We start from the raw sequence: 18,938 nt of genomic DNA on the forward strand, positions 1-18,938 counted from the left end.
TCATTACCAGGCCTCTGGAGAACTTCAAGACATGAGGGGTGTCCAAATTCACGGTCTGCATCCTTGGAGGTCGCAGCCTTCTCGGTCTACCACTAGAAACGTTTCACACAGCATTGTTTGACAGAAATGATGGAGAAATATGATACACGTAGACATTGAGGGCTAGCAGGAGGGACCATGCGCTTACCTGCTGCTCTCTGGCAGGTAGCTCCATGCCCTCCTGGGTTTTAAATGCACCTTAGAACACACATGCATCAACACTACAATGAGCGGGTGGAGGGAGGTTTGGAGTCTTCTCTCACCCCCGTTCTCTGCGGCCTGCTGGAGCGGGGGGGCTAGGAGGAGTTGGCCGTCCGACTGTGGTCTGGAGTGTGGGGCCTCCCTGCTGCTGCGGAGTCGGGGCGGTCTGCCTCCCCCCACCACAGGGAAAAGGGTAACACCACCTGGGTCTGGGTGCAGTTCCCCCCTCCAGGGGCAAGGGTACCTAGACCCGGTTGGTAGAGTACGCTTGGGGAGTGTGATCGTGTATACAGCGTCTCTTTATGTCTGTCTCCACGTTGGTTAAGTGTGGAGTAAGTGCATATGAGAGCATGAGGGTGGGAATGGATGTTTGTGTCTGTGTGTGCCTGTATGTCTATGTCTATATGTCAGGTTGGGTATCAGACGCCACCTCTCTGGGGACATCTCAGGCCCTCCAAGGTTTGGAGGCCTATCTCCACCCACCACCACTTCCCCTGCCAGTGGCGGACTCCCTCAGGTGTCGGTGCATTGGTGGTTCTTTGTGTCTGGGGGTGGGCGTCCGGGTACACACCGGCTCACTCCTTGGCAGTCGCTTATCGGGGCCTCGAGCCTGGGGCTCGCTCGGGCCACTTCGGAGGTGGGGTGCCCCCGGCCTCTCGGCCTGGGGCTCGGTCACTCAGGCACGGCTGGCTGCCGGCGGAGCTCACGGGCGCGTCACTGCAACTCCCCCTGGCTTCTGCTCCGCGGCTGCTGAGTGAGCCCTCATCTGGGACTCTCCTCAGCTCTTTCTGGGACAGTGGCGCAGCTGCCCCTCTGTTGGTCTTCCTTGGTCTCTTGTGTTCTGGGGGCCTCTGGATGTCTGGAGTCTTGATCTCCTCCATACCTGCTTCATACCCTGGTGGACAGGGCTGTGGCCCCCCCACACTCCCTAGCAGATCGTTACATGGAGAAACCTTTGGAATACAAGCATGCTGATCCACACAGGTATGCACACAGGTGCACACACGGGTATTCACAGATGCGGACTACAGCTTTCTTGGCTGCTGCCTCAAAGCACATTGTGCGCTGTCTATCTTGCGTGCTGCACAATATCGTTTAGTATTTAGTATCTACTGATATCTACTGCTAGCTAGTTTATTGTGTTGGTGCCGGGTTTTTTTTATTATGTTGCTCTTTGTTGTTTGCTTTCTCTTCTGTTTTTTTTCTCCATACAGGTGACCCAGGTGTTTTGTTTGTTTTTTTCTTTCTTCCCCCCCTTCTCACCGTCTCTTCTCCCCTTTGGTTTTCTTTCTCTCCCTCTCTTTCTTTCATTCTTTCTCCCTGTCCTATCCCCCAGTCATGTCTGTCCCGTTTGTAACAACTGAAAATAAAATAAATTCATAATTATAATAAAGGTCAATCAAATGGACCAATATGGCAAGGCCACGATGATCCACTTGGTGAAATAAATCCGCTTGTCATCTTTCTTGGCCTTAAGACAACAATTCTGATGGCTAAAGATCCAAACGGGACAAAAAAAAAGGAAAAAAAAAAAAAAGAGAAATATGATTTTGTTCATCTTTTTGTTTTTATATGAGCTTTGTTTGATTTGATAAGTATCTGAGGCTGAGACCACGGGACTGTAAAAACATGATTGTTGGGCTTCATTTCTGTACTTAACAGTAGTGATGGGCAGATGAAGCTTCATGAAGCACTGAAGCTTTTCATCCAATTGGTTCACCCCAGCGCAAAGCTTCTTGAAGCTTCATTTGCTCTAGCAGGACACCTACTGGACGTAAAAATATATGTTGGCATGAATTTGAAGAGTGTGGTCTTTTGCACACAGCCTGTAAATGTCAACAACAAAAGGAGTGTGTAAAACATGTATATTGTAGTGATGCAGTATACTTTGTATATTTATACTGGCAGTATGGAAAATGATCATTTGGAAATGCTTAAAATGGAAATGATCATTTACTGTGAGGTGAGGTGTGGTTGGGGTGTGGACAGTGGTTGTGCTTTTGTAACGTTGAGGTATGGACAGCTACACACTGAGGCTTTGAGCCTCAGTCCTGCCTGTTCACATTTTATTCTGTAAAAACTAAATTTTCACTGCTTTTATGACCTTTTTAGTGGGGAGAACATAGCTAGGATTTAATGATTTAACAAATCTTTTGAATCCTTTGTCCTCCACAATGCTAAATGGCTGGGAGTCCTCAATCACCATGCTAACCATGTCTTCATCTATTTGAGATTGTTCTCCTGAGGAAAGACAATAAAGACAAAGCACAAATATAAATATCACACACGTCACTTATTGCATTGTATAATATTGTTATATCATTTAGTAACATTACAGCATGCTATATTATCAGGACATTTGATGGCTCACCTGGTCTTGCTCCACAATTGGTGTTCCCCTTATTCTCATGCAAAGCTCTGTAGTGCCTAAGCATGGATGAGGTGTTGTTGTTATATCCCAGCTCCCTGGCACATAGCAAACACTTCACCTTGTACAAAAGTAAAGCCGCTTAACATAAATTGTATTGCACCATCAGTATTATGAAAATACATCTTCTGTAGAAATTTACATACCTTGTTGGGAGGAATAAGATCAAAATGTTCTCACACAGGGGAGGACATCCTCCTCTTCTTAGCTGGCTCCATTCTCTCCTGACTTTCTCTCCTCACTCTCATAAACCTCCAAACTGTCTCCAAACTCTCACTAACCGCAACTCTCCATCAAACAACAACATTTTGAATGAAGTCTGAGGGGTTTATATCGCTGTCATAGCTCGCGGCAAAGTTCGAACCACTTCATGACCCCTCAGGGCTGTGTTCTTTCTCCCCTGCTCTTCTCCCTGTATACTAACTGCTGCACCTCCACCCACCAGTCTGTCAAGCTAATCAAGTTTGCAGATGACACCACCGTTATTGGACTCATCCCGGACGGGGATGAGTCTGCCTACAGGAGGGGGGTTGAACATCTGGTGTCCTGGTGCAGCCACAACAACCTGGTGCTGAATGCCCAGAAGACAGTGGAGATTATTGTGGACTTCAGGAAGCACACAGCCCCACTCCCCCCCATCATCCTGACTGACACCCCCATCACCTCTGTGGACTCATTCCGCTTCCTGGGTACCACCATCACCCAGGACCTGAAGTGGGAGCCCACCATCACCTCCGTCATCAAGAAAGCCCAGCAGAGGATGTACTTCCTGAGGCAGCTGAAGAAATTCAACCTGCCAACACGGACGATGATGCAATTCTACACCGCAATCATCGAGTCCATCCTCACCTCCTCCATCACTGTGTGGTACGCTGGAGCCACTATCAGGGACAAACAGAGACTGCAGCGTGTTGTGCGCTCTGCTGAGAAGGTGATTGGCTGCAGACTCCCATCTCTGCAGGACCTGTACACCTCCAGGACACTGGGGCGTGCAGCTCGGATCTCAGCTGACCCTTCTCACCCTGGACACAGTCTGTTTGACCTGCTCCCCTCAGGCAGGAGGCTCCGGTCCATTCGCACCAGAACCTCTCGCCATAACAACAGTTTCTTCCCCTCTGCGGTCGGACACATGAACAATAACCGTATGACTGTTCCCACCACTAACACATGACCCTACGCTGTGTTCACTGCATCATTCCATGTTTGGCACTGATCACCACCTGCACTCATGTATATATCATGTATATATCTATCTATCTATCTACTTAGCACTTTTAATTCTTATTCTCATTTTTATTTTCATGTCTATTTAAGCGTAATTTATGACAGTATTTATAACAGTATGTTTGCACTGAAGCACCGCAGCAATTTCCTAATGTTGTAAACCTGCTCAACATTTGGCAATAAAACCCTTTCTGATTCTGATTCTGATTCTGATGAACCAGTCACGTGGTACAGCCGGGCACCGAGGCTTCGGACGTCATCATTTTCAGCTCCTCCCATAAATGAAGCAAGCCTCGATACGCGCATCGCGGAAACGCCCCCTCCATTACTCGACACAAGCTTCGAAGCCTCGATACAGAACGTCACATCACTACTTAACAGTCATTTCAAACTTAGCTAGTAAATAACAATTAGCTTATGTTGTTCATGAGGCTAAAGTCATTTCACTTTGGTAATGTAAAGATAATGTGGCCAACATTAAAGTTATTATAATATTAATCATAATTGCAGCAGTGAACTTGAACTCTGTGTCAAATACTGAGCTTCAAGAAAGAAGCACCAGTTTCAGTGCGCTGGGATTGACAGGAAGTGAACAGGCTCTCTGTTGCTTAGAAACAAGAAGTGACAAACCGTAAATCCTCTCAGTCTAAGGAGCTTGGAAAGAAAAGCATCTGGACTTCTTTAAGTTGCTTGAAGACGTTTCACCTGTCATCTGAGAAACTTCAGTCCTCGAAAGAGTGACCTTTGTCCTTTAGATGCAGATGGACAGCTGAGTCTTGCCCTGTGGAGGTGGCTCTTCTATGTTGTGCCATGCGTTTTTCGAGGAAGCCAATGTACATATCTTGGACAGAGAAGACAGATGGTTTGAAAGACGAGTCAAAGAAGCCCTCTATGTCCACTGTGAGCGACCATCTTTGAACAGAGGCGGGGGTTCAAGACACCAACTACCTTCCATCTATAATCCAGTTTTGTTTCCTGAATGAACCTCTGTCCTCCCTCACTCCCCCCGGTCTTACTGCCCGCCTACCTGCCTTCAGTGAAGAACCAGGTGAGTTTTTTACCCTCCGACCTGCAGAGAAAACCTACGCTTCTGACAAAAGGGGTTCTTCTCGTCCATGCCTTTCACAATCAAAACTCTTTACATATCTGTACTGTGTTCTTGCACTAGCAGAAAATGGCTTACAGAGGTGCATTAACATCCCCCTTGGCTTGCTGCATGTACGTTGGGGTTCTTTCCAGTGGATGAGAGGGTTAGTTCCCTGCACCCTGAAGTAGCGGTATGCTTTATCGAGCTCCGGTGGAGATTTAAGTATTTCTAGGCAATTTCTTGCCAAATAACTCAGAGAGAATGTTAGAAAAGTGAGTGGTGCGCCCACTTCCAGTGTCTTCAGGGAGGACGCGGATGTTCTGACGCCTACTACGGCTCTCCAGGATGGTGACTTTGTTCTTTAGCTGGCTGTTATCTTCGCGAAGAGTGGCACACATGCTTTCAGTGACTCGTTGGCTCAGGTCTTCAGTTACAAGCTCCAAGGACAAAACTCTCTCGGCCTGTTCCTATAGGGCTTGTTGCAGTTGGTCCAGTTTTGATTCGAGGGCGTTAAATGAGGGTTTAAATTCAGATGTTAACTCATCTTGGTGCTGCTGGAGCAGCGTGGTGATAGCCTCAACTGTTAAGCTAGCATCCTCCTTTTTGTTTGCTTTTGCACTCTTAGAAGCCATTGGAAAGTGTCAAAAAGTGTTCAAAACACTAGAAGAGTGTTTGTGAGTGTAAGCGACTTAAAGGTGGCAATTGGAGGGGGGAAACTGGTCAAAGCAGAGTTAAATTCACCATAGCAGTTAGTTCCTGTGACTACTCAGGTCGCATGCTGACCAGAAGTGATGTTAGTCTTTGAATGTAATGCGATATTAAACATGTCAGCGTCATTAAAATAAGTCTGTAAGTGCCGGTACAGGAAACGTAAAGGTGTAAATGGGCTGGTTCTTATATAGCACTTTTCTACTCTCACTGAGCACTCAGAGCACTTTATACAACTCGTGCATTCACCCAATCACACAAGCACTTTATTTAAGGTCTTTAGTGCTTCTATCTAACATTCACGCTCTGATGGATGAATCGGAGGGCAACATGGGGTTAATATCTTACCTAATGATATTTGCATGCAGACTAGAATCAAACCACCAACCTTCCAGTGAGTAGGTGACCCGCCCTGAGTTACAGCCACCCCAAAGAGTTGGGGTGTAAGAGGTGTAAGGAGTAGTGTATCCTGTAAAGGAGCAGACAGAGCACTGCAGAGTCACTGAAGGTGCTGAAGGAACCAAGATAAAAGCTCCTGATTGTTCACTCGGGGTAGAAAACAGCTGATCTTAGGTCTGTGTGTGAGTCTACTGAATGAAAGAGGTGTTGGCTCCTTGCACACAACCACTTCCTCTAACTGACATCAAATGTGAGTCCTGGGAGTTTGTGAAAGCAGACCATGAGCTCATCCTCCATCATGCAGAGACAGATCGCAGCCTCAGCAGTGTCTCTTGCAGAAATGTGGATCTTCTCCTGCTTCCTCATCGGCTCCATGGCCTCTTCTTTGCAAGGTGAGCTCCGTGTGCGTTCATGCTGTTTGCTTTGTTTCACTGATGCTCCTTATCAGTCGGAGAATCAGGAGAATCAGCACTTATTCTCAGGAGAGAAAAGTTGAGACACTAGGAAGCTAGGAGCTGCTTTTCATTGTATTTCAATAATCTGAAGGCAATCTGTGCTTGATTTCAGTCAGAATCAGAAAAAAAATCAGAGAGTTCTGCACATGTTTGTGCAAGAATTCTTATTTTTTTCTTGTGTTTTCACACAATGATCAAGGTTTAAGATGAAGCCGAAAATTCAGCCAAAAGATCAAATATGCAGGAATAACGTTGTTCCTGTGGGTCTGTATCTCTTGCTAATGCTCTCTTTGAAAACCCTTTTTTCTGTGAGGGAAGGTCTTGTTGATCTCTCACCTCAAACATAACTTGTTTCAGAGCAGATTCGGTTACCATGGCTCCTGTTTGTACTGGAGCACTGTAACCAAATAATTTTCCCAGATCAATAAAGCATTCTGATCAGAAAATGTTTAAAATACTGAAAACAGCCCCCAGAATAAATCCTGCTTGAAAATAAAGGGCAGAAAAAATGCAGTGAGTAAAAGCCTATAACCAGTGGAACACAAAGACATCCTGGGTTTGCTGAACATACTTTGCAGCACAGGATCAGGGATTTAATGGGCTGAATGATTTCACTACACTGACATGTGGACCGCAGCATGGAGGTTGTAAATAATATTAGATTTTTTTGTAGCTTCTTAAAGCCATAGCTTCGGTAACAGCGACTTGTCCTCCACATTTTCGTTATAATAAAGTTCTGTTGCACTTTCCAATAAGCACGAGGAGGAAACAGGTGTGAGGTGTCGCAGGATGTAACTTCGTGGTTGGATGGGTCGACACAAATGAGCAATTTAGCCAGATGCTGTAATTCTACCAAGGAATTGAATTTCTACTATTTCCGCTAAGCCAGATTACCATGATGCAGCAGCTGGTGTCTAAATTTCAGATGGCTGCAGCGATGAGCTGCACTCACTGCTGATGGCTTTGAGTAGCCGAGGCTGTGCCATGTTTCCCACGATGCAGTGCTGACTGAAAGCCTCAACCCCAACAGCATCCAATCTTAGTTTTCAGTCTTGACTCTTCTATGCAGAAATGTCTCAACAAGTTCTCAATGTTTTTATTGAGATGATGTAAATTCTAAAAAAATCCTATTAGTGGAGAACAGGGATGGTTGTAACAAAGGGCATTGCTTTCACCAAGAAGGGATACACAAACAATCGTGTAATCGGGTCCAAATGTTGCACTTCCCTACCCAACCTTGCATGTAAAATTGCAAAGCTCTGTAAAGAAGGACTCATAATTTAAAGGAAAATCACTGATTTCCACTAAGATATGATGGAAGTTGTATTTTTGTAAAGAGATGTGTCATAGGTACAAAGTGAGGCATTGAAACCATCATGCTGTGACAGGAAGCTAAAGAGAGGCTGACAGGGGTGTGAACAGCTGTAACACCTTTAAAAAAATGGTTAAAACTAATCCCAAGACTGTGAGGGATTTTAAAAAATTACACAGTTCCTCTTTAAGCCAGGTGCACATTTTCCAGCAACAGGTGACCATGACTTGAAAGTCAGAGATGATAACATCTAAGCAACATTGTCAAACAAAGATTCCAATCCGCATCTGCCCCCACAGTCTTTCACAGAATGGTGAAACCCTCCCAAGCTTTACTTCTGTCGAGGTGGATCAGTGATCCTGCAGAGTCCTGTCCTCCCTGTGATGGAGGGAGATGACGTCACTCTGCTCTGTAAAACAAAGACCACTCCCTCCAACCTCCCAGCTGCTTTCTATAAAGATGGCTCCCTCATCAGGAAGCAGCCTACAGGTCACATGACCATCCAGCATGTTTCCAGGTCTGATGAAGGCCTCTACAAGTGTGACATCAGCGGTCATGGAGAGTCTCCATCCAGCTGGATCACTGTCACAGGTGACACACTCACCTGTCTGTGTTTCTGCAGGTTTGAATGAGACTGTGACAAAGACACCAACTGCGACGCCTCCGCCCACAGCCGCATCCACCTCTTTTTATCTTCTGATGTGCGTGTTGTTGTCCGCTGGGTCAGTCTGCCTTGCGCTTATGCTGTTCTTAATGGTTCTGCTGGTGAGAAAGTATGTTTATGATAAACCAGGTGAGAAACAGAATAATTCATTTCAAATTTCAAAAACATTTTAGAAGTGTTTAAAAGTTTGTTTTTTAATGTCCGTTATTATTGTTTACAGTTTGCTGCATTTCAGCTTGTAAGAAAGATACTCGACATCAGATAACCTACTACTGTGACATCATAAGGTCAGACTGTCAAGAGCAGCCAATCAGATGGAGCACAGGTACTTTTTCATGCACCAATGGTGTCTTTGTGGACTTCTTCAGTTTTAACCAACCTGTTAAAAACGTTTCATCAAACAACACTTTACAGAATCCACTTCCTTAAATATTTCCAATCCTGCATTGGTTACATCCCTGTTTTGTTAAAAACTCAACAAATGGTGCTGAGCAGAGTTCGAAGGTCAAACTGCATCATCTTCATCATCATTTCCTTTTATTTCCCAACTTTTCCCACAAACAGCAGCTTTGAAACAGTGACATGTTTTTCATCCTGTCCTGTTCACAATGGAACAAACAATCACCGTTTCATTCAACAGTGTTTTTTCTTTCATGTGAATAATAATCACATTAATCAAACTTGGATCTATCACTTTATACCCTTTAAGTTCCTCCTCCACGGATCTGCCCATGCTTTAATCAGCCTTTTGTTCACCACGTATTTTATTTGTAGGTTTCATTTTGTACTTCGTGTAACATCCTGACCAGCTCATATAGCCATTCCCTGATTCAAAGGAATCCCTGTGTTTGCATGTTTTTTGTTTAATTCAGTGTCCTTTTTTCTACCAACACACTAAAACAGAGTATGAATGATCTGACCGTTGTCTTCTTAATGTTTCCTGCAGTTTTTATACCAGCGGCGCTGCTATCACTGCACTGATGTCCTTTTGTGTTTTTTTTATTGTGCAGAGACTGATTCAGCTGCAGGTCATTCAACGGTGAGAACAGAAGATGTCAGTTATGCGGAAATCATCATAAAAGACACAGGAAACAGGTCAAAGAGAGGTATGGTCACTCCGCTTTGTCTCCTCTGTCTGTGGCTCCTGTTGTGTGCAGTGGTCAGCTAGGGTCAGACACAGGGTGGAGGTCAGAGCAGCCGTTCTCTGCCGGTCACTGGTATCAAACTCATTTTACATTGTGGGCCAAAAATAGTCATGTGATTATCGTGGAGCAGTGAAACTCAACTTTCTGTCAGTAAAGAAACTTAATTAAACAGTTAAACCCATACATACATACATGCATCTGGAAAAAGGAAGCACTGAGTTTCACTTGTATGACTTTGAAACTGTTCAGGGTGCACCGAGTTTAGAATTTAAAGTGCTGGTTTAATGCAAACCTGGCCACATAAAGAGGACCACTATATTATTTGAACTCTGGTTGGTCTGGTAACTTTTCGTTATGATGACAATTAAAATTTTTGTTATGTTTTGGTAAAATAACTGGACATAACTATAATTTTAAGAGTGCTTTTCTGCAGAGTTGGTTATTTTTCTCCAGTTGTTGACCTCTTTCTGTTTTTTGTTTGTGTTCAGAGTTTCAGCCAGAGCCAAATGTCATCTACTCCACAGTGAAGTAATCCAGCAGTCCAACCACTGGGGTCCATGTGGTCTTCGCCGGCTCTGCCAATCAAACCAGAGAGCATTTTCTTCTTAATTTTCTGTGTGTGTTCGTTTTTAATTCACTTACCTTCATAAGCCGGTTCATAACACTCATAATACAAGACAAATTTTTCACGACAATACATTTTGTAAAAGGTAGTAAAAAAAAATCAAATAAAACTTTATAATCTTGAGCTTTCAGTCAGCTTTGTCTCAGCAAACTTTGCTTTCACTTCTTCCTTTTGCGGTTTTTTCATGAAGATGTCTGATGGAAAATGTGAGTTGCTGTGGCTAATCAACATGCATCTGCCTTTGGAACAGATGAAGAACAAAAACAAATAGTATCTGCAGCTGCAGACTATACACAGTAGGAACATCAACCAGTGTGGAAACTTCAGAAATGTATAGAGGGTTAGGGGGGTAGGGTATGTGGGAGGAGGTTAGGGGCAACTTTCACATTAAAACAATGCAATATATAAAATACTATAAATACTATAAAAGCTGAGAAGCAAAATTACACATAAGCCAACTTCCATTAGTATACATTTGAAATTTCATATATTCCAGGGTGTCACAATACGGCTGTGTGCAGGCAAGAGTAGGACCCAGACGGAAACTCACAGAGACAAAAACTAAACTCAAAACACACAGCTTTATTGCTGGCATGGCGTGGCGAAAACTAAAGCACAGGGAAAAATCCCACAGCTATGAGGGAGGACGCAACACTGACAAAAAGAAACATGGGGCTTAAATACAGTGAGGGATAATGAGAGGGAATGAGCCACAGGAGGAGAGCACAGCTGAGAGTAATTAAGCAGGACGAGACAAGGGAAGCAAAACTAGAAACATTAACATAGGACAGACTGTGAAAGTAAAACAGGAAACACACTGACGGAACTCAAGACATGTAAACTTAACAGACTGGGGAGACCGAACATAGGGACCTGAAACATGGAACAGAAAGGCACAGTAGACACAACAGGAACATAACAACGCCACAGGGGAAGAGTAAAACAAAATGCAGGGACACAGGACCTCTTTCAAAATAAAATGGGAAACATAATGAAACGCAAACATGACAACATAAGAAACACAGACACGAAGCACATGAAGGACAAGGGAGACTTAACGGGGTTGGATACACAAGGGGAATCTAATAACAAATGAACTTAGATAACCTAATGAACAAAATAAACTCAAACTTAAAACGCTGGGTCAAAAGACCCAGGATCATGACACAGGGAGGCATTTGGGGTGAGAGCTGAACAATGTCTGAACAATCCCATGTTGTCTCTCATCCTTCATGCACTTTTGTTAAAAAAAATTCAGTTAATGATAACAGTTGAAACTTCCTGCCATCAACTGGTGATAAATGACAACCTGCCACTTTCCAGAGACGTGCAGTTCGTGGGATTAGTTTAATCGGTGAATATAATTGGCACACAGCTGTGAATGTTAGTGCAAAAGCTTGTTTGTCTGTCTATGGTAGAGAACCAGGCTCAGGGAGGGGCGGCCATCTGCTGCAGCTGGATGTGGTTGAGGGAGGAAGACGGGACAAAGACCTACAAATGTTAGTAGACAGTGTTTAAAATCATGTCGAGTCCTGAGTGTCAAATGTCCCCCCATGCAGGGTGATAACAAGTTGGATTACAATCACACATCAAACTGTTTCCATTGGATCCTCTAATAATTTATATTTTTTCAAAGCTGTGATCCTATGCAGTACCTTTTTTTGAACAACCACGACAGAAGCTACAATACATGATTAATGGAAGAAAAAAATCGAAACAAAAAAATAAATAAGATTATCTATTTTTATCAGAATAAAGCCAGGCCTGGAGCTTCAAAACAGAATCAATGTCTGATAAAGATTCAGCAAAAAAAGACGACGTCTCACAGGATTATTTACTTTATTTATTTAACAGTCTTCCTTTGATTTGAGGTTGAGAGTGTGTGCAGTGCAATGAGACCAGATAGTGGGAAACTGAGAGGAGGGAGAGACACATGTCTGAGCATGAAGGTGAAATAACAGAAGTAGTTGTCATGAACCAAAGTTCTCACATATACAGGACCCAGAAGCAGACTCATCACAAATGTCCGTGAACTTATTACCACCATTACCTGAAAAAAGAAAAAGGGGGGACACCAGAGTGATTTTCAGTTTCTTCTCTCTTGCAGGAGTTTAATGGAATGAGGAGAGAGCATGAAGATGCCCCCTAGTGGAGGATGGAGCCAATACCAATAGACCCCAAGGCTAACTAGCTTATTAGTAACGTACAGATTGTGATTCCCTAAATAAAATGACACAAACATTAATGCAACATGAAAAATAATAATTTAATTTAATTTTTCAACAAAAGTACACATTACATTATATTTAGGCATATGTCAACTAATATGAGTTCATATTTACTATATCTCTTTTGTGAACCTTTGTTTTTACTGTCAACTGGACACACACCAACTTTAACAATCCTCCAGTTTTATAGTGTCACTCTTTATGCAGTAATAAGAGCTTTCTGTGGGTGTTTTTAATCACAGTTCCTTATCCGAATGGTGAATTAAAGCTAAGCAGACTTCACACTTCAGTTTACCCTTTAACCCTTATTTGTTAAAGGCTATAGTAAATCATCTGCATCAAACAAAAAAAAAAAAAAGAAATGTTATCCTTTTATTTCTTGATACATGCTCAATCATCCTGGCAAGTAAATCCCCAAAAGTTGATTCTGTTCATCTGGACGTAGCGTTTTGTGCGAAAAGCGTTTCATCACTCATCCAAGTGACTTCTTCAGTCTCAGCTGACTGCAGGTTTCCCCAAATCTTATAAACAGTACATTTGCATAATGACTGAAACCAGCCCACTGAAGGAACAATGGGCTGGGAGGTCAGTTTCTTCATCATAATTAGGCAAATTCTCGTGATCATTGATCAACAACCACTCTTTCAAGGATGATTATGTACACATCCTGGACAGGTAGTGAGTGACTGGTTTGAGCGCGGAGTCAAGGAGGCCATTTACGTGAAAAGGGAAAGACCATCTCTGAATCAAGGAGGGGGACTAAGGCTTCATCTGTCACCATCTTACAATGCTGTGATTGCAGCCATTCCCCAACTGTCTGTGAATGGTACTCATGGTTATTGATCAGTGGGCTTTGGTCAACAGTCGGCTTTTTTTGGCGATTTGGCGCTATATAAATAAAATAGAATTGGTTATTGATCAATGGTCATTAGAATTTGCATAATTATGATGAAGGAACTGACCTTCCACTGAAGGATCAGTGGGCTGGTTTCAGTCATTGTGCAAATGTACTGTTTATAAGACTGGGGAAATCTGCAGTCAGCTGAGACTGAAGAAGTCTACTGAAAACGTTATGTCCAGATGAACAGAATCAACTTTTGGGAGTTGTTTTTTTTACAGATTTGTGTTGGAAACCTCTTTTTTATTTTAAGATCTATCAGGGATTAAATGTATAGTGAAACTTATTTACGCTAACAAAAAGTGGAGTTTCACTCATCTGATCCACTTGGGTTGGTGGGAAAAACAGGGACTTCTCTTTGGTGTAGTATGAATGGCAATGCAGAAGCTTTTTATCAACACAGAAACGGTAAATCTTATTTAAAAAAAACCAAAAACAGGTAAGTCTAAAAATCTGTCCTGTCATTCACATTTGTCAAAGACGTTCAGGATGGCCGGATTGGAGTCATTACTCGGGTGATTCAGGCCTGTGGGCCTTATGATATGACATGCTTTAAAGTCTGTTCTTAGTTCAGAGTGGTCTTATCCAGTTTCTTTTTTGTACAACCAAGAGAGAAGTGAGCTTGATTACATGATTAATGGAAGGGGGAAAAAACAAAACAAACAAACAAACAAAAAAAAAAGAATAAGGAGAACTTTTTTATCAGGATGAAACCAAGCCCAGGCCTTCAAAACAAAACTAATGTCAGATGAACTACGAAGAAAAAAATCCAAGGCTTCTCACAGCATTATTCGATATATTTAACTGTTGTTTTTAGTACGCAATAAAAATAAAATGCTACTTGTCTTCATGTTTTCTGTAGGTCAAAACCCACCAACAAGAAGCACAGCAGAAATTGAATGAGCGACTATGAGTCCAAATGGAGCATTTATCTTCTCTCCCACGCTGACCCTTCCGATTATATAAAACTGAGAAGTTGTGACATCAGCAGGAGACACAGAGATCAGCTAGAAAAGCTCAGTTTAATCCGGATGCTCTTCCAGTGGAGGCTACTTCTGTTTGTTTTCTGTAGATCAAAAAACCAACAACAGCAGCAGCAAGAAGCACACCTATAAATGACAGTCCGACTATCAATCCAACAGACTCATCCTCTGTGTCTCCTCTTGTCTGACCTGCAGGTGAGAAACAGGTGTGAGGTGTCAGCTGTCAGGTAGGTGATGAGTGAAGAACAGAACAGAATCCATTTCCTCTTCAAACTGCTGTCAGACATTATCTACTGCACTCTGATCACATCACTCAGACCAGCTGCTTTCTACAAAGTCTCATCAACAACATCTTTAGAAACAAACATCAACAACCAGGAAGCAGCTTCACCTCTGATCACACACACACTCAACTCTACTCACTCACCTGGAGGATCAACACTCAGGTAGATGGTGTTGCTGGGGCCACCTTCAAGAATACCTCTGTTCTTTGACTCCCTGATGCGACACTCATATGTTCCAGTGTCATTAGTCGTCACATCTTTCAGAATCAGAGACACGTCTCCATCCTTCATCTGTCTGTCCTGCAGATCCACCCGGTTCTTGAATGATGGATGCTGGCTGGCTGGATCAAAGTGCCCATCCCGGTGCAAAAGGACATATTCTTCATTTAGATCAGGTCTGCTCCACTCTACAACTATGATGGTGTTTAAAGCTCGACATGGCAGAATGACGTTCTGTCCAGACTCAGCTGTGATGATTTTATCATCTGAAAGAGGAAACAACACAGAGCAGAGAGACTGAAATTTTCTCTTCTAATGCAGCCAATCAGAGTAAGATCAGAAAGAGATAATTGGCCTACAGTTTTTTTTTCTTTTCTTTCTGATTCAGTTTCAGTCCTGCACTTTGTCTGTAAAGCATTCATCAGAATTGTGTTTATTGGCCAAGTATATGTGCAGACACATACAAGGAATTTGGTTCTGGTAGAGGCTCTCAAGCACAGCAATGTAAAACAAACACACACACACACACACACACACACACACACACACACACACACACGTCTATATATACACATTACACATGCATACACAAAGCTGTGTAAACCAGCTATAAATAACCAATCTAAACTTATAAACATAAAATACATGAATGAGGTGGAATAAATACTACAGAATGTACATAAGGTGCAGCTGCAGTCTGGCAGTGGGAGCAGTGTGACAGGTCAACTGTTAAGAAGGGAGATGGCGAGCGGAAAGAAACTGTTCCTGTGTCGGGTGGTCCTGGTCTGCAGGCTTCTGTACCGTCTGCCAGAGGGCAGCAGGTCAAAAAGTCTGTGTCAGAGGGTGTGAGGGGTCTGTGATGATTTTCCCTGCCCGTTTCCTGGTTATTGAGAGGTACAGGTCCTGGATGGAGGGCAGGGGGGCGCCCATGATCCTTTCTGCTGCCCGTACAGTCCGCTGCAGTCTGCTCCTGTCCTGTTTAGTGGCTGCTCCATACCAGACTGTGATGGAGGAGCACAGGACAGACTCCATGACCGCAGTGTAGAACTGGATCAGCAGCTCCTGTGGAAGACTGTACTTCCCCAGTTGTCTCAGGAAGTGCATCCTCTGCTGGGTCTTTTTGAGGATGGAGTTGATGTTGGTCTCCCACTTCAGGTCTTGGGAGATGGTGGTACCCAGGAACTTGGAGATCTTCACAGTTGACATGTATATGTTTAGTCCACCAGAATTTGGAACTTGTACATACTTTGTCTCAAGGGGCCACCGTATATATTTTTATATATAAATACATAAATAAAACCACAAGTTTTTTTTCTTTTACATTAGTAATTCCTTTTGTGCATAATTTTATATTGTTGTTAATAATAAGTTAATTAGCAACAAGACAACCTGAAGAGCTGGTTGGGAGCCGAAAGAGCCGGCTCTTTTTAGTGAGCCAAGCCAAAAGAGTCAATTCTCTAAAAAGAGCCGGAAATCCCATCACTACTGTCTGACATATTGTCAGACAGACCCAGAGGCTAGTGGTTCCAGGGCTACATTGCTTAATGTTCAAGTGCTACACAACATTAAAGCTGATAAGCAAATACATGAAAGCAGAGAAGCTATACCAAACACACTGTGGGAATAAACAGTGAAGGGGAGATTTAGCTGTTGGCTCGTGCCAGCTTACCTGATAGTAATTGTTTCTGGGTTAGCATGTGGCCCTTGAATCCTGAGAAACCCATGAATCCTGCATGAATTGCTTATCTTGCCAGCACGGACTGCAGAAGCCCTTGGTGATTTGCCTCTAACGTGCTCCCTCCTGGGGAGGGTGTCGGGTGTCAAAGCAGTCTGATACATCAGCCGGCAAGCGTGAGTTCTCCAGCCTGCAGCGCTAGCTCCTTCTCCAGTGTATTGCCAGTGGGTCGCTGGTTTGCTGACCCCCTCAGTGAGCTGAGCTTCCTGGCTGCACCAGTGTCTTATTCGGTTTACTCCTGCTGCTGCAAACAGCATGGAGCAGCTGCTGGGTGCTGCGGACGGACCTTGGGTTCACATCCCTAGCTCGGCCCTCTACTTCAGCGGCTGCGCTGCTGCTGCAGGCTGTGTTCCCCTGGAGTATTGCTTGCGGTTTGCCAGTTTACGTGCCAGTCAGACCTCGCTGTGTCTGGTACATCAGAAGGCAGGTGAGCTCTCCAGCCTGAGGCGCTGGCTCCCTGTCTGGTGTATTGCCCGTGTGTCGCTGGTTTACACGGCCAGCGGGGGCCCACTCAGTGAGCTGAAACTTCCTGACTGTCCACGAGTGTCTCGTTCGAGTTCACTCTTGCTGCTCCCCTGTCTGTAGACGGCACAAAGTGGCTGCTACGCCCTGCTGATGGACCTTTGGATCACAGCCCCGCTTGGATCCTTCACTCTTAGTGGACTAAGCCACCAGCCCATCCCCAGTCTTCGGATGTCATGAGTCGGCTGATTGACTCTGGGGACAGAACTGGGGCTGCGTCTCTACCTCGGCCATCCCGCATTCCTTACTTGGCCATCCACTCCGCAGCAGTGGCGGGCTGACCTGAAGTGGTCACTCAATTACAGTCCTTGCATCCTACGGGACTTGCTTAGGCTAGTCTTGCGTCTGGCAGACTGATGCCTCCGCCCCCCGGCTCAGCCTTTGTGTCTGGCAAAGCCCTGACCGGGGTGGCGTGTATATATGTATATTTGTAAATAGTTCATTGGTACTTTCACTCTGTGATTCGGGTGCACTGTCTCCTCGCAGGGTGTCTTACATAGTTACCCTGTACATATAGAATATGTGACGGAGTGGAGAGAGAGTCTCGATATGATAGAGAACGTACAGTTACATTGTAACCTTGGCTCTCTGAGTGAGAGACTCTCTCTCTCTTCAGGCTGCTTGGAGAAGCATCCTGATCAAACTATCACCAGTGTTTGCACAGCTGTTTTTTATACGTAAGCTGTGGAGTGTAAGAGTGTCTTAAAGAAATATCCACATGCCACGACCAAGGTCATACCCCGTACATATAGAATGTAACAGCATGGACATAGAGTCTCTCACTCAGAGAACAAAGGTTACAATGTAACCATATGTTCACTCAATGCTCAGTAAACATCAGGTTCACAGAATCTGTTACTTGTTTTAAAATATAGTCTACTCCATTTCCACCAAGCCTCTTACTTCCTACTTAAACACAATCAATCAGTCAATCAATAGTTATTAGTGGTAGTTTTTTAAAAGTGTTATAAGTGAACTGCTGTTATTTTGTACTTACCTGCAAACACACAGACAAAAAGCAGCAGAGTACAGCAGAGCGACTCACTCGCTGCAGTCATTTTCTCCTTTTTCCAGTTCAAACTCCAGCTGTTAAAAATCCAAGGATGCTGATTTTTTCAGGAACAAAATCTGAAACTGTAGATATCAGGTAACTGCTTTTAACAGTCTTTGTTTGATTTGAGGTTGAGGGTGTGTGTGCAGTGGAAAATCAGTTAGTGGGAAGGCAGGAGAGATGCATGTCTGAACATGAAAGTTAAATAACAGTGAAATAACAGCAGTAACTAGGAATGTGGGCTTGACCGAGGACCCAGTTCTGCTCCTGTTTTACATATATCATAAATACACAGAAAGTAACGAGGGAAGTGGAAGCACACGGGGAACACAGCTGAGGACAATTACACATGACAGAGTGGGGAGGACACGAAACTGAAAATGCTGACACCAAGACACGGATCTTAAACATAACACAGACAGTACACAGAGACAGCAGAGAGAGCGAGAACACGATTGAAAGAGCAGCAAAGCACAATCACCATGTACACAGTCGCACAGAGGGAGACACAGAGGAGAAATCTAATAAACAATACTGAACAGAATATCCTAGGAAACCTCAACATAATGCAAAATATGACAGAAAACGCAGGACACTTAAACTGTTGGGTCACAATGACCCAGGACCATGGCAGGAACATCAATGAGCATATGTTAGGTTTTATTACATACCCTGCATTGAGAAATAACAATTCAGCTGCTTTCCAAAACATAACTAACCTAAGCCCATTC

General features: G+C 43.8%; 1 protein-coding gene and 1 pseudogene across 2 annotated transcripts; one reads left to right on the forward strand and one right to left on the reverse strand.

Moving 5' to 3' along the window:
- The first annotated feature begins 6,245 nt into the window (after positions 1 to 6,245).
- LOC146713318 (uncharacterized) lies at positions 6,246 to 10,410 on the forward strand. The gene is made up of 5 exons (XM_085446916.1): positions 6,246 to 6,478; positions 8,476 to 8,646; positions 8,738 to 8,842; positions 9,528 to 9,623; positions 10,151 to 10,410. The coding sequence occupies exons 1-5, from the start codon at positions 6,367 to 6,369 to the stop codon at positions 10,192 to 10,194; spliced, it is 528 nt and encodes a 175-aa protein (XP_085303042.1). The 5' UTR covers positions 6,246 to 6,366; the 3' UTR covers positions 10,195 to 10,410.
- Positions 10,411 to 13,504: 3,094 nt separating this feature from the next.
- LOC146713319 (butyrophilin-like protein 2) lies at positions 13,505 to 18,319 on the reverse strand (annotated as a pseudogene). Its single transcript, XR_014917794.1, has 3 exons — positions 18,154 to 18,319; positions 14,816 to 15,165; positions 13,505 to 14,381 (listed from the first exon to the last, which is right to left on the reverse strand). The product of XR_014917794.1 is annotated as a butyrophilin-like protein 2 (transcript).
- Between the last annotated feature and the right edge of the window lie 619 nt (positions 18,320 to 18,938).

The sequence above is a fragment of the Copadichromis virginalis genome, linkage group LG3 (assembly GCF_057382275.1).
Source record: "Copadichromis virginalis isolate Kocher_CV1m ecotype Utaka linkage group LG3, C_Virginalis_male_GT1.1, whole genome shotgun sequence".
Classification (NCBI taxonomy): Eukaryota; Metazoa; Chordata; class Actinopteri; order Cichliformes; family Cichlidae; genus Copadichromis; species Copadichromis virginalis.

What these genes read in the sequence shown, in the direction of transcription:
- LOC146713318 (XM_085446916.1), top strand. Translation starts at nt 6,367, where the DNA reads ATGAGCTCATCCTCCATCATGCAGAGACAGATCGCAGCCTCAGCAGTG. An exon ending in GTATGTTTATGATAAACCAG is followed by an intron (nt 8,647 to 8,737) that starts GTGAGAAACAGA and finishes TATTGTTTACAG; the next exon opens with TTTGCTGCATTTCAGCTTGT. An exon ending in AGGAAACAGGTCAAAGAGAG is followed by an intron (nt 9,624 to 10,150) that starts GTATGGTCACTC and finishes GTTTGTGTTCAG; the next exon opens with AGTTTCAGCCAGAGCCAAAT.